Genomic DNA, 27,164 nt, shown 5'->3' with positions numbered 1-27,164 from the left:
CCCATTATTTCCCAATATTTGTGCTGTTAGAATCCCAGCTGGATGCATCTGATGAGACACTGAAACCACATGAAATACTGCTTTAAATTACTTTGACAATTTGACTGTCAGCATCAAATCTCATTTTGTTTTAACTTCACTGCTTGGAACGTAATCATCTCCCTAGCAGAGACTTGGCATTTAGCAGACAGATTGTCCAAGGGGTGCAACAAAGCAGCTAATGGCTGTCTTCAGGGAAAATCTCTATAGCAGCAGTATTTTTTTCTGTCTGTAGGTGAATGCTTGCTCTCCTCCCCCACCCTCTTTTTTTTTCCTAAAAATCTCAGGAATGAGGTAGGGACCAGTTGGTACCAAATAAGGAACACAGTTGGTTTCCAGAAAACTTCTCTAAGTTTTCTGGAATAAGAAAATAATACCTTCTCCCTATCAGAAATAAATTGACCAGGCCATTAAAGCTTAAACAGCTGCTTATTCTAAGGACCTGGTCTAAACCAGAATGGTACGATCATGTCAGGTCTCGCTGGTGGTAGGGAAAGCTTGTTTTCCATTGACTTGTGTCTGTACTTTGAATGTATAAATGCTTTATACCTGAAAGTTACAGCTTTCAGGTGGTAAGTCTTTTTGCAAAGACCCTCAATCTTGCTGTACAATAAAGAAATTATTATCCATTTGTTTTATTTATCCACTGGGGGTTGTAAAGCATTGCAGTCTCACACAGTGCAGTAATCACATGTCTCTGGTTCATTCTCTGCAGGGGAGGTCTGCATCTGCCTTATGGTCACAGCCTGGCCACAGGATCTCCATCCATTCTCTAGATCCAATCCACCACAGACAGCTGATGAGCTGAAATGGACATCAATGAGCAGAAGCCAGCGGTACACCAAAGCGCTTCATATGACTCATGCTCTGAAGAAAAGTGCTTCACCTGCATTCTCAGGAGAAAAAGCTGGAGGGGTCTGGCTATAACATGAGTTCCCACAGTCAGATGGACATGTTCTTCCTTTCTTCCGTTCACCCCTTCCCAACATATAATTCTTTGTTCTACAAGGTCATTGTAACCTAGCATAAACCTGGATGGCCACTTCGAAGGGTAGTCCCACGTTTCTTGTTCAGCCTTGGGTGTGATGGTTTAGTGTGAGGTGTCCCTGCCCATGGCAGGGGGGTTGGAACTTGAGGTCCTTTCCAACCCGAACTATTCTATGATTCTATGATTGACTGTTCACTCCCTGCTCCCTTGTTCCATCAGGGAACTGATGCAGTTTACAACTGATGCAGCTGTAAACTAGTTCAAGGGGAAAAAAAATCAACATCCATGGATATAACAAGACATATTTTAAGGCCCACGTGACTGGAAGCAGACCCAGGAAGCCAATATGACTGGGCCCCAGAATCCAGCTGCCGTGTTCAGGGGTAGGCAAGGCATTCTTGCAAGAACTCTTATCAGAGCTCAAGATGAACTCAGAATAGCAACCAAATCCAAACAAACCTGCAAAGTTTGTTCGTAGCTGGATCCATTTGTAATAAACTGGCATCCACCAAGAAAATAGGCCAGTGGTCCCTTTTACAAATTGCTTATTTTAGTTTCTAAGGTAATAGCAGCTTAGGTGTAAGGTTGCAAGAGAGGAAAACAGTTCAATACCTCAGCATTTATTGCACAGTGAAAGTTTCATACCGAAGATGCTATATAATGGAACCCCCAAGTCTAGCTTTTCTACAATAATAGGATTGCATCCTTGGCTGCTTTAAACCCTTTATTTTTCATGGCGTCACTGACAGAGTCCTGTAAACCACAAGTCTCTTTAACAGCTTGTCTTACTACCTACATAACCATTTATTCAAGTATAAAGGTTAAATTAAAAATAAATTAAAGCAACTGATGCATGAGTGTACCCAAAGCCTGATGGGGACATTGCTGAAGATGAGAAGATAACCAAGTGAGTAAACATTAACTGGTAGTGTAGCCTGACTTATAAGAAATCTGCTGCAGCAGGTTACTGGAAACCTTTATGTCGTAAACTGCAAGAATTACTTTTCTTTCTGCCTCTGTAGCTTGATCTGAGATCTCTGCAGAGGCTTCTGTCAAAAGACTCATTTTTAGCCTGGTTTCCCAAGGAAAAGCTTTTGCAATTATACTGTCTCTGTTGATGTTTCTGCCTGTGGGTCCCCTTTCTTCCCTTTCCTTGCCAAAAAAGCATGTTTAAGCCATTGCCTAATTCCATCTAAATTTGTACAAAGGTAACTTCTGTGAAATGCAAAGCCAAATTGATGAAACAGATCCTAATAAAGCCACCACAGATAAAGTGGCAAGCATGTGCAGATGCTGCTTAATATACATATGAGAATCCACACAGCAGTGCCACATCAGGACAAGTCCATAGGAAACCAGGCTTCACTTGTTCTGCTGATCACAGAAAAGAAAAAAAAAATTTATAATTGCATTAGCTCATCCTTTAACAGGGAGAAGACCAGGGTAAATGACTTAGTGTTCAAAGGAAAATCAATGATCATAGAATATCAAAGGAAAGAGACTCCAGTCAAGACTCAAATTGCTGTTAGCAGACAATGAGCAGAGAGCTGCATGTAGTCCCCACTAGCTCATTAATAACCCTCTATTTGGGGCCTCATCCCAAGCTACAGAAGAAAGCCAAATTCACATTTCAAGTCCTAATGCGATTTATCATTCTTGTGTCCGCGCTAGGAACCCCATGACTACATATTCGAGCAAGTCATTCTGAGCAGGGTTTGTTTCAGCAGGGCTGATACCAGCAAGAGAGTAGGACTGCTTCTTTCATCAAAAAGTCAGAATGAGATCAGTTTCAATCCACTGTGAAGCCACATCCTAAAGGTGGAGTTTCATCCTGCAACAAGGCAGATAGAAGATTCAGCTCCCATTGAAAAGGCCATTCTGCTTCCCCCTTCTACCTGTAGGTGTTTTTCTACTGCCACACTGGTGCCAGTTAGATTCAAGGAATTAAGCAAGCAGAAATCTAGCACAGCAAATAAATGGAGGCTTTTTTTTTTTTTTTTTTGGTTTAACTCCTTGAACTAGCTCGCCATAGAGCCAGATCTCAGTGAAACTACATCAATGAACCAGCAGTAACTCATTGCGGGGATCTGCCAGAGTTTGCAGGTTTTCAAAGAATCTGAAAAAACTGCTCAGAGGTGTGAGCTGCCATACTGATCCCATGAGGCTGAGTTGTATTAACATTGATCATAATCACATATTTCTTCATTAACTGACAACTCTTTCATTGGTGATGTTGGAATAGAGAGGGAATTCACAATTCCACTTCTTGAAAAGCTGCTTAACTTACCCTAGTGGTTCAGTTCCAGAATGTAAGGCACAGTAAGCCTTACAGTTCCTGGGCAGCTAAGGTGATATCCCCACCTCCCAAAACTTCACTCCCAGCTGGGCACTCCTGACTAGTCTATGCTGATTTTGGCACTCACTGGGACACTTCCATGAGCCAAATGAACTCAGAAAACCAGCAGACAAGCAGGTCCAAAGAATAGCAATTTAGAATCATAGAATCATAGAATGGTTAGGGTTGGAAAGGACCTCAAGATCATCTAGTTTTTTCAGCACAAAGAAAGGGACAGAACAAGTAACCACAAAAATAAAGCTACCCTTCAGTGCCCACAAGTTATTAGATGGGCTCAGCTGCATGTTAAAGCAACATTTTTGGCTGACCAGCTCCAAGGGAGGGCATTTGAGAGAACAATGCTTGTTCTTCCGCCACTTTCTGGTCCCTAAAATTAGTAAGCAAAAGGAAAAAAGATCAGAAGCCATCTAATTTCCACTAGGGGCAAAAAATTCCACAAGAAAAATTATTTTCAAAAAATTATATAGCTAAAATATGACAGTTTGTTGTGGTTTAAACCCAGCCAGTAACTCAGAACCACATAGCCTCTCGCTCACTCCCCCCACTTCCTTGTCCCACGCTCCCGGAGGGATGGGGTGATGGGGAGGAGAATCAAAAGAATGTAACTCCCACGGGCTGAGATAAGAACAGTCCAGTAGCTAAGGTGTAACACAAATCACTACTGCTACCACCAATAATAATAATGATATGGGAAATAACAAGAGAATACAACCGCTCACCACCCGCCACCCGATACCCAGCCCGACCCGAGCAGTGATCTAGCCCTTCCGGGTAACTGCCCCCAGTTTATATACTGGGCATGATGTGCTGTGGTATGGAATACCTCTTTGGCTAGTTTGGGTCAGGTGTCCTGTCTCTGCTTCCTCCTGGCTTCTCCTCCTCCCTGGCAGAGCATGAGACTCAGAAAGTCCTTGGTCAGAGTAAACATTACTGAGCAGCAACTAAAACCATCGGTGTTATCAGTGCTGCTCCCAGGCTGAAAGTCAAAAACACAGCACTGCACCAGCTACTAAGGAGGAGAAAAATGACTGCTACTGATGAACACAGGACACAGGTTTCTTGGTTTACCCTGTTTACCCTCATTTTGTTTCCACTTCCTCTCAAAAAAAAAAAAAAAAAAAAAAGTATAAATAAAGGAATACCAGCCTTGACTCAGCCCCACTTTCCTAATAACTGTGCTCACTTTCTCTCTTCTGGATTCACCCCACAGACATCAAACTATCAGTATCCAAACTTCCCCACTTCCACTATAGATTAACCAAAGCTATTCAGTGGTTCAACAGAGCTCCTCTCTGACCTGAGACAATCAACCATGCTTCACTTGATACCTCTTCTTTTTACCTATTTAAGCCTTCCTTCCAAGTATTCTTTGACAGACTCTCAGAGGGCTGTATCCTTAGTCTTCTTTTATCCTCCCACATTATCTCTGAGTTATCTCATCTGAAATACAAATACAACTACCATCTCTGCAGATGATTTACAGATCTGTGTCTTTCCCTAGAGCTATCTCTGTCTATCCAAACTCAAATCATAGCCTTTTTCTCTCTTCTGTGGATGACTAGCAGGAAGTTAAAGCTCAACAAAACTAGAACATGGTTCCTTCTCTTCCCTGAAAGCCCTCTTATTATCTGCTTTGTGTGTATCATCACCAGTCTACTTACCACTCAAGCTTGTATGGTAACTGCCAGCTCTCACTGAAACCCCATTGTAGATCCTAGCACCCAGGGTACATCTAAATTTTAGGCTTCTTCTACATAGCTCCACATTTCTCTAAGACAAAGTACTTTGATCCATCTGTGCAACTAAAATGTCCTTACTTTGATCTCCTGCTTCCATACGTAGACTGCCCCAATATCTCTCCCTCCAGCATTAACCAATACAGCTTGTAACAAAACAGCCATCAACTACTGTAAATGCCACAATCTGACAACAGAGCAAGGCTGACTGTGGGCCTCCTATTAATGATCAAATACACCACAGCCATCCAGTGGAAGCCACTAATGCAATTTAACTCATTCTGCCAATTCAAATTTGTTCAGAAAAAAATGTTGAAGGGATAATTTTGTACCCCAGCAGACATTAAAACCAGATCAGGTATTGTTAGTCCATCCAGAGGCAGAACAACTCTGTACAGTGGGCAGAGGCTAATGTGAGAGCAATGTGACACTGTGGCCATACCTGATCAAAATCAATTTAGTACTGCTGGGTGACTGGGCTATGCACAGCCTGAGAATTAGCAACTAATTTGGCAACTAGGAACCACAAGCCAAGATTGGTTACTCTAACCACATCACTTCTCTGTTTGAAGCATTCTGCTAGTTTCCTCTTCTGTGTTGCATCAAACATTATTTACTTGGCCTCTTTTCCAAGAGCATCTATAGGAAGTCACCACCCTGTTCGTTATCTCCCATTTCCTTTATAGTTGACTTCTCCACTCTATTGCCCACTTGTTAAAACTCCAGTCAAAATATGTTTGTGCTTTCCTTCATGCTGCTTTTGAGGCATAGAGGAGACTAAGCATCCTACAAAATTAAGCTGCTCAAGCAGTCCAAACAGACCCTGACTTACTCTGCCCATTGAGTCTGGCCAGGCTCAATCCAGTCTGGTTTGTGACATTCAGTCTAACTCCGGCACCCCATGTGCTACTATGTCAAACAGAACATAACTTGATGAAGTCCAATCTGTTTGGCTAAGTACTGTCTATACCTCAAGTCCACTCCAAGCTGCAGAAGGTACCTATTAAAAGCAGAAAAAGATGCTTCACTGGTACTACTTCAGCATGACTCAGGCCGAGAGTGTATGTGTTTTGAGAGATTACAGCACTCTGGCATTATTAACACAGCAACACATCCTTTCTAAGGAAAATGTTACCAATATAGGTCATTATATTAATTTCCTTATATTCAAAATTAATTGAAACAAAAGAATCAGAGACTGAAAAGAATGCTTACCAACACTTTAAAAAAACCCAACCAAACAACTGTATGGTCATGTGAGAAAATACTGCATTTAGCAGAACAGATTGGCAGCCTTCTATTATTTTTCTTTCAAATTCTGACAACATATCATCTTCTTTCTGACTGCTTACAAATGTGATTTTTTAAAAACCCTCAGTTAAATCCTTCCTGAAAAAACTAAGACTGGGGGTTTAGGAAATATTTTTATTTCTATTTGTCCATGTAAGTACACAGCTTTCCTAGAGACCGGATCTGGGACGTGGAAAAAAAGCACCAAAGATTTTATTGTGCTGCATTTCAAACGGAAGGCTCCTACACCTGTTTATTCCAACAGAGAAACCAAAGTTCTCCAATCTGAACAATACTTTAGGAAGGAATTAAAAAACCCAAAGAATCACATGTAATAAAAGTGGCAGCCACAGTGTTCAAGGCCAGGTTGGATGGGGCTGTGAGTAACCTGGTCTAGTGGAAGGAAGAAGGGGAATTGGAACTAGATGATCTTGGAAGTTCTTCCCAACCCAAACCATTCTATGATTTTATGACTCCGTGATGTTATTTCTGGAGAGTTCTCAGATCACATATGGTGATGTGTGCTGCATGAAAATGAAAGAAGAAAATGGAATGCAAACTGATAGAGACAGTTCAGAGTCTACAGGTAGAAAAAGCAATGCCACTTACCTATGCTGGGAATTCAGAAGTGAGCAACAGTTTCGGTTATAATTGTAATGGTGCAGAATTTCATGGTATGAAAGCAGGAGAGCTATAAAATGTGATTTTATACCTATGCAATTTACCTGTGTCTGAAGCTAGGGTAATAAACACAAATCACAATGGACAGGGTCTTTGCCTTCCTATACTAAAGCTTGCTAGGCATGTTACATAGCAGTATTTGGCCATTAACAACTGTAACTAGAAAAAAAACTTCATATAGCTCAGACACAGAAGAGAACTGTTCTTTGTTTTCACTTTATATTAACATTGTTAATTATCATTCTAATAGAAAACAGTTAATAGAGTGTGTCTGGATATTCCTCTCAAATTATTAGTATACCTGTAATTAAGTTCTGATATTTATACCTATTAATATCACATAGAAAAGTTATATAAAAAGTTGAAATGTAACAAGTGTTCTATATTTTTTGTATTTTCTTACTTTTTTCAATTTTCAATTGGAATTTAAATTTTAATTTAATTGGAAAAGTTTATTATTTGCTGTTATTACATGCTAAAAGCATTGCAAACTAAAAAGCACAGTTTATAGGATTCCACTTTCTTTCTGTAATCTTAACCAAGAAGAATCCCAAAGCACTTAACTGACTCTCTATAATGCAATAATGTCAATTTCTACTGAAAAGCTGCCACTGGAACATGGCAATGGTCTAACAGTAATCAGTCATGTTGCTACACCACGGTTTATGTCAGGAAGGTTTTTCTGCTTGTTTATTTTAAAGTTTGGAGACTCCTAATTCCCAGTAGGTACAGTTTCACACAAAGAAGGTCAGGACTGTCAAGCTAATTCCTCACTTTCCAAAAACTGTCTTCCCCAAGTACTGGTGCCAGTGGGGAAATACAGGCCTGAAAGTTTCAAGCTGCAGGTCTGGGACAACTCACCTTGTGTGCAGGGAGTACGCAGTCAGACAGTGCAAGGAGGAACTGGGGCTCCAGGCTGCACCTAATGGATGTCATTCTCTGAGTGACACTACAGTTGTCTTTACATGGCATGTGATACTACCTGTGAGGGACAGGGTCCTGTGAAAGACAAAAGATGATTTTCCACAAACACAGGTTATGGTGTGTTAAAGCAGTGAAGGACAGATCAGTTCCACCTGTTTAGCCGGTTGCCTTTTGGGGTGTTGTGGATACTGAAGGGTAAGAGACTAAAGCTCATCTGTATTTCCAACAGTCTCCTGAAGCTGCAGAGAAGGGGCAGCTCCCCTATGTATGAAGACAGGCTGAGAAAGTTGGGGCTGTTCAGCCTGGAGAAGAGAAGGCTGCGTGGAGACCTCATAGCAGCCTCCCAGTATCTGAAGGGGGCCTGTAGGGATGCTGGGGAGGGACTCTTTGTCAGGGACTGTAGTGACAGGACAAGGGGTAACGGGTTCAAACTTAAACAGGGGAAGTTTAGATTGGATATAAGGAGGAAGTTCTTTCCTGTTAGGGTGGTGAGGCACTGGAATGGGTTGCCCAGGGAGGTTGTGAGTGCTCCATCCATGGCAGTGTTCAAGGCCAGGTTGGATGAAGCCTTGTGTGGGATGGTTTAGTGTGAGGTGTCCCTGCCCACGGCAGGGGAGTTGGAACTAGATGATGTTGAGGTCCTTTCCAACCCTAACTATTCTATGATTCTATTTTCAGTGTTAGTCAGGCGAGAGCAGGAGAGAACAAGTAATAAAACCTTCATGAAAACTATCTTAAAAAGAAAAAAACCCAAGAAAAAACCTACAGACATCATTTTTGGAAGCCCCGCACAAATCTCTCAGCATTGATGGCAGACAGACCACACGCACTTGGGTGTTTCCTCCTCCTCCTCCTTCCCCCCCCCCTCCGGTGAGCTCTGAGCAGGGCCCGCGGGATCCCCCCGCACTCCCGGCGGGCCGGCAGCGGCTCTGCAGAGCTCCCTTCCCGTCCCCTCCATCAGGGAGGCCGCCCGCCGCAGCACCTGCCCGCCCGCCGCCACCTCCCACCGGCCGCAGGGCCGTTAACGGCAGCGGGCCCCTCCGCTGGGCCACCCCGCCGGGCAGTGGCGGCGAGAAGCGTCGTCCCGCAGGTCCTCGGGGCAGCAAATGCACCCGTGCCCCCCCGCGCCGACACGGGAGCGAGTCGGAAAGCGGCGGCGCCACGTTAGAGCCGGGCCAGCAGGCGCGGGCTGCAGCTGAGGATCAGCTGCTGAGGGGAGTGGGGAGGAGCCAGCGGGATCAGGAAGCGGCGGAGTGTCTAACACCTCTCTGCCATGGCTGGCTAAAGAAAAATCATCATAACCATAACAAGGGGGGAAGCGGGGGAGGGGAGGCGGCGGCAGGGGAAGGGGCGGCGGGGGAAGGAGCGGCGGGGAGCGGCGCAGGCGGCAGCATGAAGAGGAGAGGCTGCCGGGGGGGCAGCATGCGGTCGGTGGTGGGGTTCCTGTCCCAGCGGGGCTTGGAGGGGGACCCCCTGCTCACCCAGGACTTCCAGCGGAGACGCCTGCGGGGCTGCAGGAACCTCTACAAGAAGGACCTCCTGGGCCACTTCGGCTGTGTCAATGCCATTGAATTCTCCAACAATGGAGGCCAGTGGCTGGTCTCAGGTAAAGCGAACGCTTCCCGTCCTTCGTCCCCTCCCGCCATCCCCTCCCCGGGAAGAATCTTCCTCCCCGGCCGCCCCCCCGCTGCCCGGGGGGAGGGGAGCCGCGGCGCCGCTCAGAGTCGTTCCTCAGACCCAGCGGTGCCCGGCGGTGGTATTTCCCAAGTAGAGACCTAAAATGGTTGACAGGTTTTAAATTCTACTGTTATTGGGAAGCCCTGGACAAAGTTTTTAGGAGAGTGTTTCCAGGGCGCCCGGGGCGGGAGGCGGGGGTGCCCTTTTATTTGAGGGCTCGCGTGTTTTGCCCCTTAGAAGGGGATTTCGTTATTTTTGGGGGACACGACACGGCGAAGGAGGGGATCAGCCCTGCGGCGGGCACTGGCGGCGGCGGGTGACATTTGTCCGCGCCGTGCCCCGGGCCTGCGCACCGGGGACTGGGAGGGTCAGCGGTGGCTGCCGGGGGGCGGGCGGCGGGACGGAGTTCACCCGGGGGAATGAGGGGGGGCAGGAAGGTGGGCTGCGGTCCCTCTCGGCTTCGGGCGGGGAACCGGATCGGGTTAACTGAGGGCCTGCTCACTTTGGGACCATCCCTGCGTCTTGGTCTAAGGGGGTGGTGGTGGTGGGGGAATAGGGGTTTGTTTTGTTCCTCCTTCCTCCCCTTGCAGGGCGCGTTTGGAGAGGAGGGGTACTTCCGTAGAGATGTTTTAGGGGTTCAGGTTCTCCCTGTTGTCTGCCCGGGGCTGAGGGAGCCATGGCAGGGGGGATGCTGTCAGGTAGGAGGGAGGCGAGGGCTTGACATAAGAAGCGACACCGAGGACGGGGAAAGGCTCAGCATCCCTTCCTTCCAGCCGGGGAGGGCCTGCGGGGCTCGGTGGTCGGCTGCCTGCCTGCCTCCCCCCACCTCGGCAGCGCTTGGCGCAGGTGCCTCTTCCTCCTTCCCCGCCTCCGGGCTCGGAGGGGCGGTGGGGGAAGGAGGCCACTTCAGGCCGCGGCCTGGCCGGGCGGTGCAGGCCGCGCTCTCTCCGGGCGGCTCTTAGCGACAGGCCGGGGAATCGAGGGCCTATCCCGCCCGCGGCGGGGCACGGTGCGGCGCCCCGGGGGCTCGGGCCCCGAGGGGCTGCGGCGCTCCCCTCCCGCCCAGCCGGGGATCCCCGCGCCGCGCTGTGAGGGGCCTGAGCCTTTCGGGGTGGTGGGGAGGGGGCTGGCAGCCCTGGAGGGGATGCTCCTGCCTAGCCGCCCGGGGAATGCCAGGCCGCGGCGCGCCGTGCCCATTGCAGGCCGCGGGCGGGGGGGTCGTGTCCCCGCCGCCCCACCTCCTCGGGGGAAGCGGGGTGGAGGGAACGGCCGCCTTTCCCCGGCACTTCCGCGGGCTGGGACTGCCGGCAGCTCTGTCCCCCGGGGCCGGGCTGCCGCGGGGCCTGCCCGGTCCGTGTCGTATGGGCCCTCGGGGAAATTGCAGAGCTCCTTGGCATAAGGCAGTGGCAGCTTTGTTGAGAGTGCTTTCTCTTCGTGCAGGAGGGTAATGGCCTGGTTAGCAGTGAGGGCATGGAGAGGGGGCGAGAGGGTCTCGGGTTTGCTTGGCCACCCTCTGTTGGGCTGTAAGTAGCGACTGGGGCTGTTGAGGAGATCATGGGGTATGGCTGAGCGGGCTGCTTATTTCCTTGCCGTGGTGTCTGGGCAGAGGCGGGCTCTATTGCACAAAACTATCTGTTGTAACTCCAGAAATAATGGAATTCAATAAAAAGTTATTATGGGTGTTTGATTGCCTTTAAGCAGGGGCAGAATAAAATCATCACATAAACATAGAGTGGAAGCTGATACACTGAGACCTTCCTAAATTTAACTTTCTTACCTGAAGAAGCATGAAAATGTAAGTCCAGGGATATCTAGAGTGTGTCCGTGAGGGATCTTGGTATTACTGTCAGGGATTCTTTATATGCCTGTGCAACTTTTGAGATGCACATCCACTTATCTTGGGATGTACATATACATGCATATACACGTATGCGTGTGGAAGGGAACACTGATTCATGTCTTCTAAAGTTCCCAGATGTGCTAATGTTGGCATGCTGGTTTGTGCTGGTCCTTCTCCAGAGCTATGTATGAGTATAGCAGAGCTATGTATGTCCCATTAAAAAGTGCTACAGAGAGCTCAAGTGCATTTGCTGTTGCTTTTTTATTTTCCATAAGTAATGGAAAAACCATCAGTATTTTCTGTTCTTCTTGCTCAAGAGCGCTCAAGAGACACTTCAGGTCTTGCTGTATCATAGATGGACTTCCTTATGTTGATGTCCATTCTATAAGTAGAAGCATCAAAAGTTGAGGGCTGGGATGGACTTCTAAGAATTAATTCTGTCCCGTCTGCCTGAGTCAGGTAGGTGCAGTGAGGGAATGGAGGTAGATCTCCCATCAAATGAGCATCTGAAGAAGCGTAGGTAAAAGGAAGGCTTTTCAACTATATCCAGTTTTCAATTTCATAACTTCTCATAAAGCTACAGAATGTTTAGGGGTAAGCTTTTTTCCCGCATGTAGGAGATATGTGGTTCTAGAGTTCTGTCCTCCTAAATGTTGTGAAATTACTAGGGAGCAAGTAAAAAAACCAAAATAAAAAAGGCAGAGGTGGGAAGAGGATGCTTAAGTTACGTGTGTTAACAGTGCACAAATTTGGGATAATTGAGAGCAGGCTACCTTCAGTCTGACCCTGCATTGATGCTGTGAGAAAACGAAGCACTGTAATTATGGTAACTGTTCTTAACAAAGTTTTACGTTATCTGTGACCATAAGATCTAGAGTGCTTTATGTGACAGCAAAAGCAGGCAGGTGCTTTGTTCTTCAGTCAAGAATAAGAAAATGTGAAACATTTATGGATGCTCTGTTAAATTTCATGTCATTACAAGCCTAGGCTTCATTAAAATTACACTCAAACCACTTTTTTTTTTTTTTTTTAGGTCATTCTTAATCCTGAAACTCTGAGAAATAGTAAAAGCAGAAAAAAAAAACCAGTGAAAAGGAAAGCTCAGGTGAAAGATACAGGAAGGGTGTAAGTTGCTTCTAATCTGAAGTTTCTAGAAGAGTTGCTTCAGACTCTTCCAAATGCAGATAAAGCCTTAGAATAGATGGCATGTGGGTCTCTCCTCCCTCAAAATAGTCAGTGTGCTGAGGTAAGGATGAGATGTTAGATGCTTCCATCTGCGCTTGTAGCAGCTGAGCGAGTTAACAGGGATATTGGAGTGTGTGAAAAGGGAGAGTGCAAGCAGTCTTTCTCAGTTGTTCAGTCTTAAGTAATATGTATATTCTTAACCTAGAGAAGTCTGCTTCAGCTAATTGACTTGTTAACAACTTAGACCTTGTTAGAGCTGTTTTAAATACAGCTGATGCAGTGCATTCAGAGTGGCTATACTGATGCTGTTTAAATGTTAGCCTGCATTTCAACATGCTAGTGCTGTTTTCAGCAGTATTGGCAGGAATGCTTTCCTTAGGTATGTGCTCCACTTTTTTTTTCTGAATGTGTCTTCCAGAAGCAAGTCTGTAAGACTAATGATTACTGTTTCAGTAAACATTTCAAACTGCTTAAACAGGGTGTATATTACAGTTCCAGATAGTCTTCCTGTTAGGATTTTGGAAAGCATTTCAGTGTAGACAAGCCTCAGCAGGCCTTTTGAAAGCATGTTTGAAACTTTTTGGTATCTTCTTTAAATCTTGTATTGGAGATCACACATTTAAGAATGAGCAATTGTGTTTCTAACCATGTTTTCAAGTAAAAAAGTTAAGGTCAATGAGTTGGGTTGGGGGCCAGTTTGTAGACTTCTGCGGTACCTGTGTGGAACTCAACAGTGTTGGTTTGGAGAGGGGAGGAGAGACAGACACTAATGTTTTGGGGTGGGAGTGCTGGAGGAAGGGACAGGAATAAGGACAAGAATTAAAGAAAATGGAGAGAAATTAAAGGAGGAGGTGGGTACTTGGGAGAAGATGCAATGTGAGAAGCAGAGAAGACCTATCTATAGAATTGACACAGGGAAAGAGGAAAGCTTAACATACAAGAAATACAGAAGTGGGCTGAAATTAGTGAAAACTATCTTCTGGATGGAGTTGAAAGATTTTGTTGTTTTTGTAACACAGTATACTAGGTGATGCTATTTTCCTGTTAACAGTTTGAGAGTTTTGGGCAAAGAAGCGATTCAGAGCGGCCCTGCAGAGAAGGACTTGGGGGTGCTGGTTGATGAGAAAATGAACATGAGCTGGCAGTGTGCGCTCGCAGCCCAGAAAGCCAACCGTATTCTGGGCTGCATCAAAAGGAGTGTGACCAGCAGGTCGAAGGAGGTGATCCTGCCCCTCTACTCTGCTCTTGTGAGACCTCACCTGGAGTATTGTGTGCAGTTCTGGTGTCCTCAACATAAAAAGGACATGGAACTGCTGGAACAAGTCCAGAGGAGGGCCACGAGGATGATCAGGGGACTGGAGCACCTCCCGTATGAAGATAGGCTGAGGAAGTTGGGGCTGTTCAGCCTGGAGAAGAGAAGGCAGCGTGGGGACCTCATAGCAGCCTTCCAGTACCTGAAGGGGGCCTATAGGGATGCTGGGGAGGGACTCTTCGTCAGGGACTGTAGTGAACAGGACAAGGGGTAAGGGGTTAAAACTGAAACAGGGGAAGTTTAGATTGGATATAAGGAGGAAATTCTTTCCTGTTAGGGTGGTGAGACACTGGAATCGGTTGCCCAGGGAGGTTGTGAGTGCTCCATCCCTGGCAGTGTTCAAGGCCAGGCTGGATGAAGCCTTGTGTTGGATGGTTTAGTGAGAGGTGTCCCTGTCCATGGCAGGGGGTTAGAACTAGATGATCTTGAGGTCCTTTCCAACCCTAACCATTCTATGATTCTATGAGAAACGTGACTTTTCCTGACTGGAAATTAAATTCACCATGCAGTGATGTGCAACTGACTTCTTCACTCAGATATGCCAAGCATCTCCTTTTGCAATTTAAATTCTTAAAAATCATCATTACTTAGTCTGTGTAATAGGCTTTCTCTCGTCCTCAGGTTTGGTGGGTATATTTTCCTATTTGTTTATCTGACTGTCACTTTTCATGCCTGCTATCTCTTACAAGCATAAGTATCTTTATCAGAACCTCCCACTTTTTTCCCCTACTTTAAACTGCACTTTCAAGATAACTTCTGGGAAGTACTGTAATCTGAGACTTACTTAATCCACGCGTATGTTTTTTCCCCTCACCAGATAATGCCAAAATTAATAGCTCTTCTATGATCGTAAATTTGTAGGGATGCAACAAAGTGCTGGAAATTCATCTGTCGTTTGATTGCCGTGTAAATCTGAAGGAGTATGAGCCTAAAACAGGGGAATTTAGCAAAGGTGGTGGAATATTTACTTCTGAAGTAAGGGGATTGCGTATCAAGTGTTTTAAAGAGGGGCAGTCTTGATTTTGGTCTCTTTGTACCAAGCAGAGTTCTGTGTGAGGAGGGATCTTGGGTCCAGTTACTATGCAATGTTTTCATTAGTGCTTGAGAAATTATTATATCTAAAGGTGATACCAGGGTTTAAAGTTAACTAAGAGACATTACTTGGAAAAAAGTGTCATGTGATTTGCTAGGAACTAGTGCAAACTACAGCACATCAATGAAAGTGGACAACTCTACAATTACAGTATGGAGACCAGAGACCACAGTCATGTAGAAGAGTATTCAAATGTGATAGTAGATCACAAAGTATCATCCAGTGTGATAAAACCTGGTTTATTTGGTGCTGTCAGGGCCTTAGATGAGGCACTGTGCTTGATTTTGGTCACTTTGAGAAAGATGTGGCCAAACTTGAGAAAATTCAAAAGAGGGTATGATGGAATAGGGAGGGAGAGGTCCTTCGACAGTTGATTTTTCTGTCAGGTCAGCTTCAACCTACTTGCCCACTGGCTGCTTCGCCACTGAATTCAGTAGGAGGGGAAGTGGCAGGAGCACATGGCAAGGGGGAGTGGGATTATATATAACATCAAACTGCACCTTCGGGCTACATATTAGGCTAATCTGCCTAATGGAAAGGATAATGAAGCACAGAAATAGGCTGCCTAAGGAGGGTGTGGTGATTTTTTTTTTTTTAAAGAACAACAACTAGATACATACCTACTGGGAATAATTCTGACACAGTTTGGCCTTTTGTCCATGTCAGCTAAGTGATCAACATGTTGAAATACTTTCCAGTCACACTTTCTGTGTTCTGTGAAACTTCTTGAGTAGATGCAAGCAGTAAGATTAATCTTTTATGATGTAGAAGTGTTGCCCACTTGCCATGTAGATTCTTCGGTGGCTGGGCCTCGTATATGGGAGACAAAGAAGAGTAGTGGTCTTAGCTTTTCCATGATCAGCAAGGTTAATGCACTTTAAAACTGTGGTTTTAAAGTCCTGACTGGTATGACATTGAAGTGTTTCTGTTAGCACGTGGGAGCTCAAGTGCATTTCATGAGCTGTGCAGACGCTGTTCAGACTAGATTTGTTTTTGCAAGGGTATGTTCTGGCCCCCTTTGAATCATTTTAGGGCTAATAAGGACAGTTCTGAACTACAGGTAGGGCACTGTTACTGTGAGGTAGACTCTTCTTCCAAATTGAATTGTATATAAATTTAATAGTTACCTGCTTAGAAGGTACCCAGATCAGGAAACTTTTTTTTGTTTGTTTGTTTGTGTTTTGAAGAATTCATCCAAAACCTGGGCAAAACTAGAGTGCTTTGGTTTAGGAACTATGGAGGCAGTGAACTGTTTGTGCTGAAATACACTATGCTGAGTCATTTGGGACCTTTTCAGTTTTCTAGAACAGGCACGTTCTACCTGTGGTGTTTGTCTACACTACTTTTAAACAAACAAAACCCCAAACAAAACAAAAGAAAGTGTGTGGGGGGCAGCTTCCCCTTTTTTTAAACACACTCTCCCCCTCCCCCCCACGTTGGGGTATGCACAAACCATTCTGAAGTGGGCAAACTGTAAAGAAGATGAGGCATTTTGAATTCTTCTGGGAGATCCAGTTTGTGTCCACAGGAGCTAGAAGGTTGTCAAGGGTGAACACGAAGTGTTTGTCTACTTAAGAATCTATTTCAGGATAGCTATCCCAAGATTTGAAATGTAAGTTTTCTTTTTAGCTGTTATTTATCTTCTGTGTAGAATTCCTTAATCCTCCTATGTCTCTCATCAAAATTAGGCAGATGACCCAAAGCATTAACAAAGTATTCCCGTGACTTGGGGAAGGGAAGAAACGTTTTTTTAAGTAATACCTGTCCATGTGCACTAGTAAAAAAAAAAAAAAAAAAAGAAAAAAACCACAAACCCAAAACAAACAACAACAACAAAAAGATCACCCTCAAACAAAGAAAAAACCCCAAAACAAACAAAACTCCCTACAAAACCAAACAAACAGAAAATTGAAATAGTGTTCTTCTGTATGTACACTAAGAGTCACATGAGAATGTGATGGTGATAAAATTTCCAGCCTGTCTGACCACAAATACTTCTTTGGCCTGACTTCTCTTCCTGTCTAACTTTGATTTTGAACGTAGAAGCAGGTTTGACCCATAATGAGTGCTGAAGTACTTGACTAATTAAATCTTACAAAGTGTGGTTATCTTCTGAAAAGTAACCATAGAATGGCATTGTGTGATTGTTAGATGAGTCACACAAACTTTTGCTTTTCGGATTGTCAGAATCAGCAAAATAAGATGGAAGTGAAGCTGTTTCCGCTTTGTAGATGTCAAATTTATTACTTCTGACACCATGAACTGCAAAATTACAGATCTAAGACTTTGGGGGGCTTCAATTTCTAGAAAATCCACATACGGAGCCTTGGTGGCTGAAGTATTTTCATGAGGCCATAATTCTAGGTTTACCAGATTCATAGTAAACCTGTTGCTGTAAATATATACTCTATCATGTCAGGAACATACCCTTACCGTACACAGTTATTCTCTTTTCAGGAGCATTGTGAAGTCATCACAAGTTTGTGCAGTGGGTATAGTGCTTTTTGAAAAATGTCGAGTGGCTTCAGCTTCACATGTTGTAGGACAATAAATCCAGCATAAATTCAAAGCATCTTGATCTGCATTCACTGATCAGCTGTACAAAACAAATACAAATAGGTCTAGAGTTTCCTATAATTCTGAGACTTGTAACTTGCGTTGCATAATGCGCATGCTCTTTGTGTCTGATGAGTCATGGTACCTCTTTACAGAGTGTAAAAGCTCTATATATTCACATTGGCTTTGCTGCCTCCCTGTGTACCTGTCCATACATGTCTGCCTCCCTCCTTTCTTTCTTCTTACTCCAAGAGTCAGGTTTTGGTATGGGAAGCTGCATTTGCTGTTTTGCACCTCTCCTGGTTTCAATCAAGTAAGACTTGCAGTTTCTTAGATGTTATTTGCTTGTGACTTAACACTTCTTGTCCTCTTGGGTGGGGATGTAGAAGTGGTAGATTGTTTCCACCACAAATATTCCTTTGTGACTGGACTCATTGGTAAGACTTTTTATTTCTCATAGATCTGGCCCTTAAGTCAGAAATATTTCTGGAGAAGGTGAATTGGAGTTAGAAGGGGACACACTTCCATCCCAGTTAACATTACTGTTTTATTAAACTTCTCTGTCTCAGTGGAGTATAAGAATAAAACTAAGGCATGAAATGGGGGTGTAGAAGTTCTCAAAGACAAGTATGTGTGAGACAATACATAGATTGAGAAAGGACAGAATTGTGTGAGTGTGGGGAGCATTTATAAGACCTAAAAAGGCAAACATACTTCTCAGACTGCTGTAGTGTTGGATATGCAATAGTGGGGCCCTTTCTACCAAAGTCTCATGGAGATCTACATGTCCGGGAAGAGAGGGTGTCCTGGGTTTAGCAGTAGCAGTCATTTTTTTCCTTCTTCTTAGTAGCTGGTGCAGCGCTGTGTTTTTGACTTTCGGCCTGGGAACAGCGCTGATAACACTGATGTTTAGTCTGACCAAGGACTTTGTGAGTCTCATGCTCTGCCAGGGAGAAGGGGAAGCCAGGAGGAAGCAGAGACAGGACACCTGACCCAAGCTAGCCAAAGAGGTATTCCATACCGCAGCACATCATGCCTGGGATGTAACTGGGAGTTACCCAAAAGGGCACTCACTGCTCAGCCAGGCTCATTTTGGCGGGTGGTATTGTATTCTCTTCCCTTGTTATTTCTCTTATCATTATTATTGGTGGTGGTAGCAGTAGTGATTTGTGTTATACCTTAGTTACTGGGCTGTTTTCTTATCTCAACCTGTGGGAGTTACATTCTTTCGATTCTCCTACCCATCCCTCCAGGAGCGGGGTGGGGGTGGGGGTGGGAAGTAGACTCTGTGGCTGACTTGCCAAGAGGGTTTAAACCACAACAGAGGGACATTTGGATTCAGTAGGAAGAGTTGTTTCTAAGCTGGAGGAAGAGGAAATGGGCACTAAGGTATAGGAACTTGCAAAAAAGCAGGTAGTTGCAAAACTTGTGACGCTGTCAAAGACTTTTCTGCGCAGGTTGCAATTTATCTTGCTCCTACCATGCTATATGTGTTCTGGAAGCTACAGTAATGTTTGTTGTCTTTGGATATCTTCATTATTTTTGTTCATATCTGGACGAGGTGGGTAGTGGAAGTAAATGAGTTTACTGTCAAAGTGGGACACCTAGATGGCTGTGCTATCAGGTAGGAGGTTGTGTAGACTTACTACAGCGGTTTTGCAGATTGGTTTGCTATGGTAACAATTAACAACAGTATGATACTATATTTTGCCCCAAAGTGTCTTTTACAGAAGTCTTGAAAAACAGTAAATGTAGTCTGTAGCAATATTGTTGGTGTTCACCAGCCTTGAATGTTGCTTGTTTGCCAGGTAATGATACCTTTAAGACCTGGCTGTTGACGGCTTTAGAAAGAAACCACTTTAAGTATAACAATCCTTTCTTTATTTTAGCATGACAAACATGGTCATATGTTTCAGCAGTCATGTATTTCCATGTCTTCTTATTACTGCATCACTATGGTGCGAATATGCTTCCCTCTTTCTAGACAGAAAGGAATCAGAGCTCCCATCAGTTTGGTTGACCATAAATTACTGTGAGTTTTTCTGGAGCCATTGCATTTGACTCTTAGTCCCAGCAGTTATCAAATGCATCACAAATCTTATTATCATGTATTCTTGTTTGCTCTGTAAAGCACAAAATCAGGAGGAGGAATACACAATTAATTTCATGGAGCATGGGTAGGCATAGCATGCAGCTGTACTGTCTATCAAAGTGATTGTCATAAAATCTGTTAGGAGACTTAAAGGCTGGGAAACCGTTAACTTTAAGGGTGTTTGACATAACTCAGTTCTACGGGAAAACTTCTTCATAGCATCACATGATGTGAAAAGTTTTAAGAAATCTGATTAACAGTAATTTTTTTTTTTATGCATTTACCTCTTCCTGAAGTAAACCCTAGAGCAATTAATTTCAGGTTCCTTTTGTCTCTATTTCATGTCTGTTTTCCTTCTTGATAGCAGCTTGGAAGGTGCCGAGTTTATGCCTTCAGTTTTGCATAGAGGCAATAAAATGTTTTCACTGAAATCAGTGTGATTCTAGCGGCTCTTTCAACTTCTGATGCCACTCTCTTTAGTTTCTAATTAAACACAGATACAAAAAATATTTTGAGTCTGACTTGAAGAAGCTTTACTCAGATTTTTATAGGCATCCAAATTGATGTTGAATGCTGTCCAGTACAATAGTATCTTGATTTTTTCTTTATAATAAAAAGTGCTTAATGCAATTGAAGCATGAACAGAGTCTAATGTTTATTTTATATCTGATTGTTTACCAGACAGAAAGAGGCACTTAAATATATTTGTGCATAGAGCTCTGAACTGAGAACTGTGCCTAGGCAAGCAGCTAGAAGTAGTACAGCAAGCTGTAAAGCAAGAGAGAATTGAACTTCTTTTCAGTTATTTGCTTTGTTGGGAGTTCACCTCAGAAATGTCTGTCTTAACCTTTACAAATAGGGAAGCATGACAACTGCACACTGACAGCTTCTGAATGCTTAAGTAAAATTTTTTATGGCCACATGTCAGTCCTGTAGCCAACATATGCTGTGACGGCTTTGTAGATTGCTAGAGAAAATACAGTTGTCAGTGAGAGGGGGAGAAAAAGTTCCTGTTTTATGAGTAACATAGGAGATGCTGGCTACAATGATTTGGTGTAGAAGCATTTTGCCAACATGCATATGTTAATTTGGCATGTAATTCATGTACAGCTTGCCACAGAATTGTACAGACCAGTAAAATATCCAGGTAGCTACAGGTTATTGCTATGTGTTGGCAGAATGGCAGCTGTTTAATCCAGACTTGGCCTGGTGATTCCTCCGTTTTTGGTGATATTAGTTGAATACTTGACTGCATGATATCTTGTTGTAAATGCACGTCTATATGTTCAAACCCTTGTGAGGTGTAAATTTTTTTAATGCTAATTAGGGTTTCAGCAAAACCTTTTATGAATAATGGCAAAGTAGCTTGTCTGTCATCAATTTACACATGGTTCAGGCAGTAATGTGCATTTCCTTTCTTTCTTCTAGGAGGAGATGACCGCCGAGTCTTACTTTGGCATATGGAAGAAGCCATCCATTCAAGAGTCAAACCAGTCCAGCTGAAAGGGGAGCATCACTCTAATATCTTCTGCCTAGCTTTCAATAGTGGCAATACAAAAGTGTTCTCTGGAGGTAAGGAAGAAAGAGCACCCTGATTTCAAAGGTGTTTGCATTGTGAATGCCCTAGAGCAGAAGCCGTGAGCGAGATCCTGCCCCATGTGAAAGGTCCATAGTCCCCTAAGGATCTGGAAGGTGTCCTTAATCAGCAGCTGAAGGCTCTTTGGGAACAGAAAATTCTTTAGCTAGCACATTTTCAACTTTGTCATGCTTCCCTTTCCCAAACCCTGGTGTAAGTGCATCATGTCTTGAGTTATCATGAGAATCCTGGGTCCAATCAGCTCTTACTTGTGCTACAGACTGTGAAACATTGTCTTGACTATTCTGTCTTACCTGTGTTGAGAACAGATGCTTGCATCCTCTCTGGCGCTCAGGCCTGATGCTTAAAAGTCTCTGCTGCTTGTAGCTGATTTTAATGCACCCATAGATGGCTAATGAAGGGCTGTTGCCATCTATTAGTAGATCATTTTTTCTCAGACCTCATTTCAGTCCTCACTAGATAAGTGTCTGTCTTTCAGAACTTCTGGCATATTGGGCTCTGATTGGCCTTGTTATTTATCTTTTTAAATATAAACCCACTTTTTACCAGAAAACTTAATTCAGTTAATTTCATTGCTTGGTTTTCAATGTTGTGTTAAAACTATAACATCCCTTCGGAAAAAAGGCATGACAGAGCTTAAGATGGTGTCAAATTTTAAGGATAAAATGATACATTTCTCAAGTGGAGAAAACCCCAAAAATATATAATAGTGATGCCTGTCATCTGATTTTAGGGGTTGCTGTTTCTTTTATGAGAAAGACAGCAATCCACACTTCTTCAGAATGAATGTATCTGCCTGAGTGATTCCAATGAAATTTTGGGCTGGAGTCTGTTTTACTTTAGTTTGAATTCAGACAAATGGAACCTTACATGAATATGCAAGGAATGAACAGTGCCAAGTTTTGCTGCACCCAGTGTAATGATATTTTCTTATTTCTAACTTAACCCTCTAATATTGGGCCCTGCTGTCAGTGGCTACTCTTTTCACAGGGAGGGCAGCAGAGTGGTTTGATTGTACCTTGCCACTGCAGTGAAAGATGGACATCACTGATTATGGTGGATTTTTGCTAACATGCCAGGTTAGATGAGCTGTGACAGCTGATGCACAGACAGACTGTCCGTTCTCATCTCTTTTTCCTCCTCCAGTTTGCATAAATACACTATGCCTCTGCCAGAAATTATTTCCACTGGAGGAGTCAGGAACTCTTTCAGCTGCTCCATGAAGATTCACAGAGCTCTTCTACAAGGGCTGTGAGTCTGACTCTTGGATCCCATGTAAAGAGTCATTTTGCTGCATGGCCTAGATGTACCATCTGTTTTATCTCTGTCAGTAAAATGGGACTAACTATATTTATTCACTCAGCAGTGTTCTGGGAGATTCTTAAAAGGTCTGAAAGAATTGTGGGTCCTAAGATCTGTTGGTTGTCACTGCCACCCTGTACTGAAATCTGAGTTGTGTTCGAATCATGGAAGTTAGACTACTTTAAAAAATCCCTAAGTGTTAAGAGTATGGAAAGTAGCACAAGTCAAACAGAAGTCAATTAATTCTTTAAATAAAGCTGCCAATAAGTAATGACAGGATCTGACGACCTTTCCCTAAAGCAGCTCTTGATAGCAGAGGAGAGAGGATTTTCCACTTCAGTACATACTGGATTGCATCCAAGGAATTTCAAAGCTCCTTGATTTGAAGGAACACATGTGTAGCATGTACCACATGTAGCCATTATGAAAATGGAAGGTACTGAGTGGACAATGTTTTGCATGTAATTTCTGGAGAAAAACCTGTCTCAAGATAACAAAGGACTTCCCATCCCTGAAGAACAGTGTTGCCCTTCTCTGTCTACACACAACTTCCAGAGTAGGGCAGCATTTGAAATGAAAGATCCCTTCTATCCCCTCTTAGTAAACTTCATGGACTTTGTTGTTGTTGTTTTTGCATTTAATGTTAAATGTATGAAAAGCTGAAATAAACCTGCAGGGGACTGACCGTGTTTCTGTGGAGGCCTGATGTGACAGATGGGAGTTTAGGCCACCTTAACTATGCTCCTCTCTCTTGTGCTCTGCAGTATTTTGTCCTCACAGGTATAATAGAAGGGAATGGCAGATACTTGTTCTTTCTGGTCATCGTAACTGTAGTTACAAAAACAAGACAGATTATAAATGGAAAGAGTCACACGTACTATTACAGTTATTCTCAGTGAAGAACGCACTCTCCTGTGTTAAACACTCTTAAGTGGGAGCCTACTATGCTGAAGAGCAGCGACATTTTCTGCAAGGATAAATCCTTACCAGAAGCAACCAAGCAGTTTGTGGTTAGATTTTTGTCACCACCTTCTCCCACACACAAAAAACAGAGAGAAGCAGTGGTTATTCCACACCCCCCTTCCTTTCATTCTTTCTTTTCCATTTTGGAGCTTGCAGTAGAAGGGAAGGTTGATCCCATGATGATGAGAGGCCTGAAGCTAGCCATCTAGAATGATTCTTGTGTTCATACTGTATAGAGAGTGAGGAACAGGAGTTCCTCACTATGCATTTTCCTCAGGTGGAAGAAATTTTGTCACTGAAGAAACTAGGCTACATTTTTCACTGATGAAATATGTAGGCACTAGAGTAGTTTTACTAGGTATAAACCTTGCCTGTAATGCATAATGGGCAGTTCCCATTGCAATTAATGATAAAAGGACACCTGCACATAAGTGACTTGTTTATTGCACCATGGAAAAGATAAGCTACTGCAGTAATTTAAGGCTGGCACGATTTAACTAGGACCCTGTGCAATGAGCAAGTGGATGTAGAAGAATCTCATACCTCATTAGTCAAAGAGAAATTTTCTGATATTTCTTCTGTTGGGACAGAATATGATTGAAATATGTATGAGATGCATGTAAACTGAGTCAGCTGAGCACATAAGAATCATAACATGAAATCTTGCTCTTTTTGAACCTCTGACTTTGGTGTATGTTAAGGCTTCACAGCTTGATATCACAACTACAAAGACATACTGAACGTAAAGATACGACTTTGTGGCTTTCTGTTTTGTTTTTCTTTTTTTCCCTTCTGATTTAAATATAAATGTGTGTCTCCTTAAATATTTCTAGAGAGGAGGTGCCAAATTGGATAAATTAATATTCAGTGCAGAGACTAAAAAAATATTGCTAAAATTTGAAAAACACAGCATGAGCCAGTGAAATTACTTTGTAGCTGTGACCTTCTTAGCCTACATGCATGTGGTTAATTTCCATTGAATTCAATGGATGTGATCAAAGAAAAGTGACATGATTGTCTAGTTACTTGGGTTGTTTTTTTGTTAGTACAAAAGAAATTATGTTGGCAGTCACGTTCCTGCCTTCTCAATGGTTGCAAAACCCTGAATGCTGACAGTGTGTATTGGTGGCATTTGTGCTGGGAGCCCAGTGCATTTTGCTTATGGCATCTCCTTTTTGCCATTATCATTTTATGGAACATCCTCTGAGCAGGAAGAAAGATGTATTCGCATGAAAGTTAAAGGTGTTCTCCTGCTTGTTATGATACCCTATTTACCGTAAATGTCCCAAACCTCAAGCTCAAGCTGAGCAAAGAATGGTCAGTAACACAGTTAAGCAGAATTATTTGTTGAGTAGTACCAGATGGAATGAATTGGTGCATTTGATCATGACTGGAAGTGTCACATGGAGCCTTTCACATAACTGAGCAAAGGGGCTGACAGCTTGGCAAGTAAACTGGTCTTCTCTCTGCTTCAGTTTTGTTTTTTGAAAGAGAAAATAACAAGAAGTATGCATTGTGTTTGTTTTGTTTTTAACTGTAATGCTTTTAACCACTGAAACATGATGTTAAGTGTTTATATTTCTGTTTTTAGGCAATGATGAGCAAGTTATACTCCATGATGTTGAAAGGTAAATACGCAGTTTGTGTTTCCACTGCTTCAAGAGCTCCCTTAATGTCAGCTCATTGGAGGCACTTCTTACATTAATGTTCTGAGAGAAGAGCAGCATTTTAATCCTGAAACATGCTTTTTATTTATCTGAATTGATATCTGGAATGAACTATTCCCCATCATCCCTTTGTTCGTTTGGGGTTTTTTGTCAGCATTTGGTTTCTGCTTCATTTTGACCTCGGTAAAGAGAATGGTTATTAAATACATATGTTCTCCTACAGGCATCATAGTAGGTTCTGAGTAGATACAGAGCCAGATTATTCTGGCACATGTGCAAGTATTGTGGCACATATGGGTTTTTTATTCTGTTTTTCAAAATACTCACATGACTTGTATTTAAGATTTGTATTGTTGAAGAAAATGACTTAGCCTGTGTAACTTTGAAAAGCTGCCTGATTCTCCACACTATTGTGAAGCATATTTATTTTGATACTTTTTACTGAAACTAAAAAGCAGTTGGAAATGAGGCTTTGTGGTGCTACATCAAAATTAGGCTGTTAGTCAAAATATAATTAATACGGTAGTAGTAATGTATTAGACTGGAGTTCTCTGGATATCATGTATTTTGTGCTTACTGCTTTTGAAGTGGAAAAACTATAAAAAAAAATTGCTCTGTGCTAGTAACTTATTTAAGTAACATGAGCTCAACAAAATCCAGTATAAGGAAAAAGCAGGAAAGATGGAGGAAGAGATATATGTAAAAACAGAGAAATATAAAGCCTTAGGTGTTTTTGAGTTGCTTGAATAATTAACTAACATAATTTAGATTAATTTATTGCTAAGTTTGTGCAAAGCCTTTTGCATTGAATTGTTCGTACAGCATACTATATGCCTTCCATCATAGCTTGTATAAATTGTATGTGAGAGATGAGCAAAAGTAACTTCGTCTTAATCTTCTAGTGCTTTCGGAATATTATGTTGTTTGGTTACTGCTATGTCTTGCTTAGATGTTTTAACAAGTCTTTTTTATTTGTATGTATTTTTAATGTGCTTTTGTTATCAGGGTGGGGTTTTTTTTCAGGTGTGCTAAGTCTAGTTGTAATGCATACAGAATTCATTTCTCTAAGGCTCTATGTGTGATCTTCTGAAAGAAACCTAACGAGTCTGACATGCTGAATTCTGATTAATTTCTGTGGAAGAAAGTTATTCTGAATTCTTGAATGATAACACTTGGTCTAGCAACTGTTTTTTTCATACTTTTAAATGACTTTTTCTGTTACTGCTCTTTTGGCCTTTCTGTTAGTTGGTCCATGAGACAGAAGTAGGTCTGTCACTGAGTACATCAGTTGCTGTATGAGGAAAGCACTGATTTTAGGTAGGATGTCTTTGTGGAGTTTCCACAAGAGATTCTGTATAAAATGTATTCTTAAGAAATAAAGCAGTCCCAGAATCATCTGTCTTAGTATTACTAGGTAAATACAGCTGTGAATACTTTGCTTTTTGAAACAGCAGCAAAAGAAGGAAGAATGATAATTTTGTGTGTCTCTTCTCCAGCACTGAGACCTTGGATGTGTTCGCCCATGAAGATGCAGTGTATGGTCTTTCAGTAAGCCCAGTAAATGACAACATCTTTGCTAGTTCATCAGATGATGGCCGGGTTCTTATCTGGGACATCCGAGAGTCTTCCCATGGAGGTGAGATCTCTAGATGGAAAATATTACTGATTTAGGAAGAATTTGGGCAAGGCAGGGAAGGGAAAAGTTAATATTTTTCTGGGACAGTCAAGGTAGGGATTGTTGGAGAAGAGTGAAAGCGAGGCATAATTCTTGCGGCCAGCTGTAGGCGAGCCCTGGTTTTTACAGTTCAGTGTTAAATGCCTTAACTGACTTCGTGAAGTACCAGCATAGACCTAGCAGGCTAGCAT

At 43.0% G+C, this 27,164-nt stretch overlaps 1 protein-coding gene and 1 long non-coding RNA gene across 5 annotated transcripts in view; one reads left to right on the top strand and one right to left on the bottom strand.

The window, feature by feature from the left end:
- Positions 1–658: 658 nt before the first annotated feature.
- On the bottom strand, positions 659–9,659 carry LOC136017972 (uncharacterized). The gene is made up of 3 exons (XR_010614171.1): positions 9,496–9,659; positions 7,952–8,089; positions 659–2,858 (listed from the first exon to the last, which is right to left on the bottom strand). It is a non-coding gene; the product is annotated as an uncharacterized LOC136017972 (long non-coding RNA).
- The window catches only part of DCAF5 (DDB1 and CUL4 associated factor 5), a 77,589-nt gene continuing 59,816 nt past the window's right edge, over positions 9,392–27,164 (top strand). Inside the window, exons 1-4 of one of the 4 annotated variants that reach the window (XM_065686747.1) lie at positions 9,392–9,620; positions 21,198–21,341; positions 25,223–25,259; positions 26,795–26,934. In XM_065686747.1, the coding sequence (XP_065542819.1) occupies positions 9,407–9,620; positions 21,198–21,341; positions 25,223–25,259; positions 26,795–26,934 (535 nt within the window). In that variant the 5' untranslated portion in view covers positions 9,392–9,406. Of the gene's footprint in view, positions 9,621–11,468; positions 11,487–12,638; positions 12,657–18,528; positions 18,688–21,197; positions 21,342–25,222; positions 25,260–26,794; positions 26,935–27,164 lie in introns of those variants that run through there. The other 3 variants (XM_065686750.1, XM_065686749.1, XM_065686748.1) reach the window with 3 other exon arrangements.

Source organism: Lathamus discolor, chromosome 6 (genome assembly GCF_037157495.1).
Source record: "Lathamus discolor isolate bLatDis1 chromosome 6, bLatDis1.hap1, whole genome shotgun sequence".
Lineage (NCBI taxonomy): Eukaryota > Metazoa > Chordata > Aves > Psittaciformes > Psittacidae > Lathamus > Lathamus discolor.
Note: the sequence above shows the minus strand (reverse complement) of the source record. Positions and strands in the feature narration are given on the sequence as shown.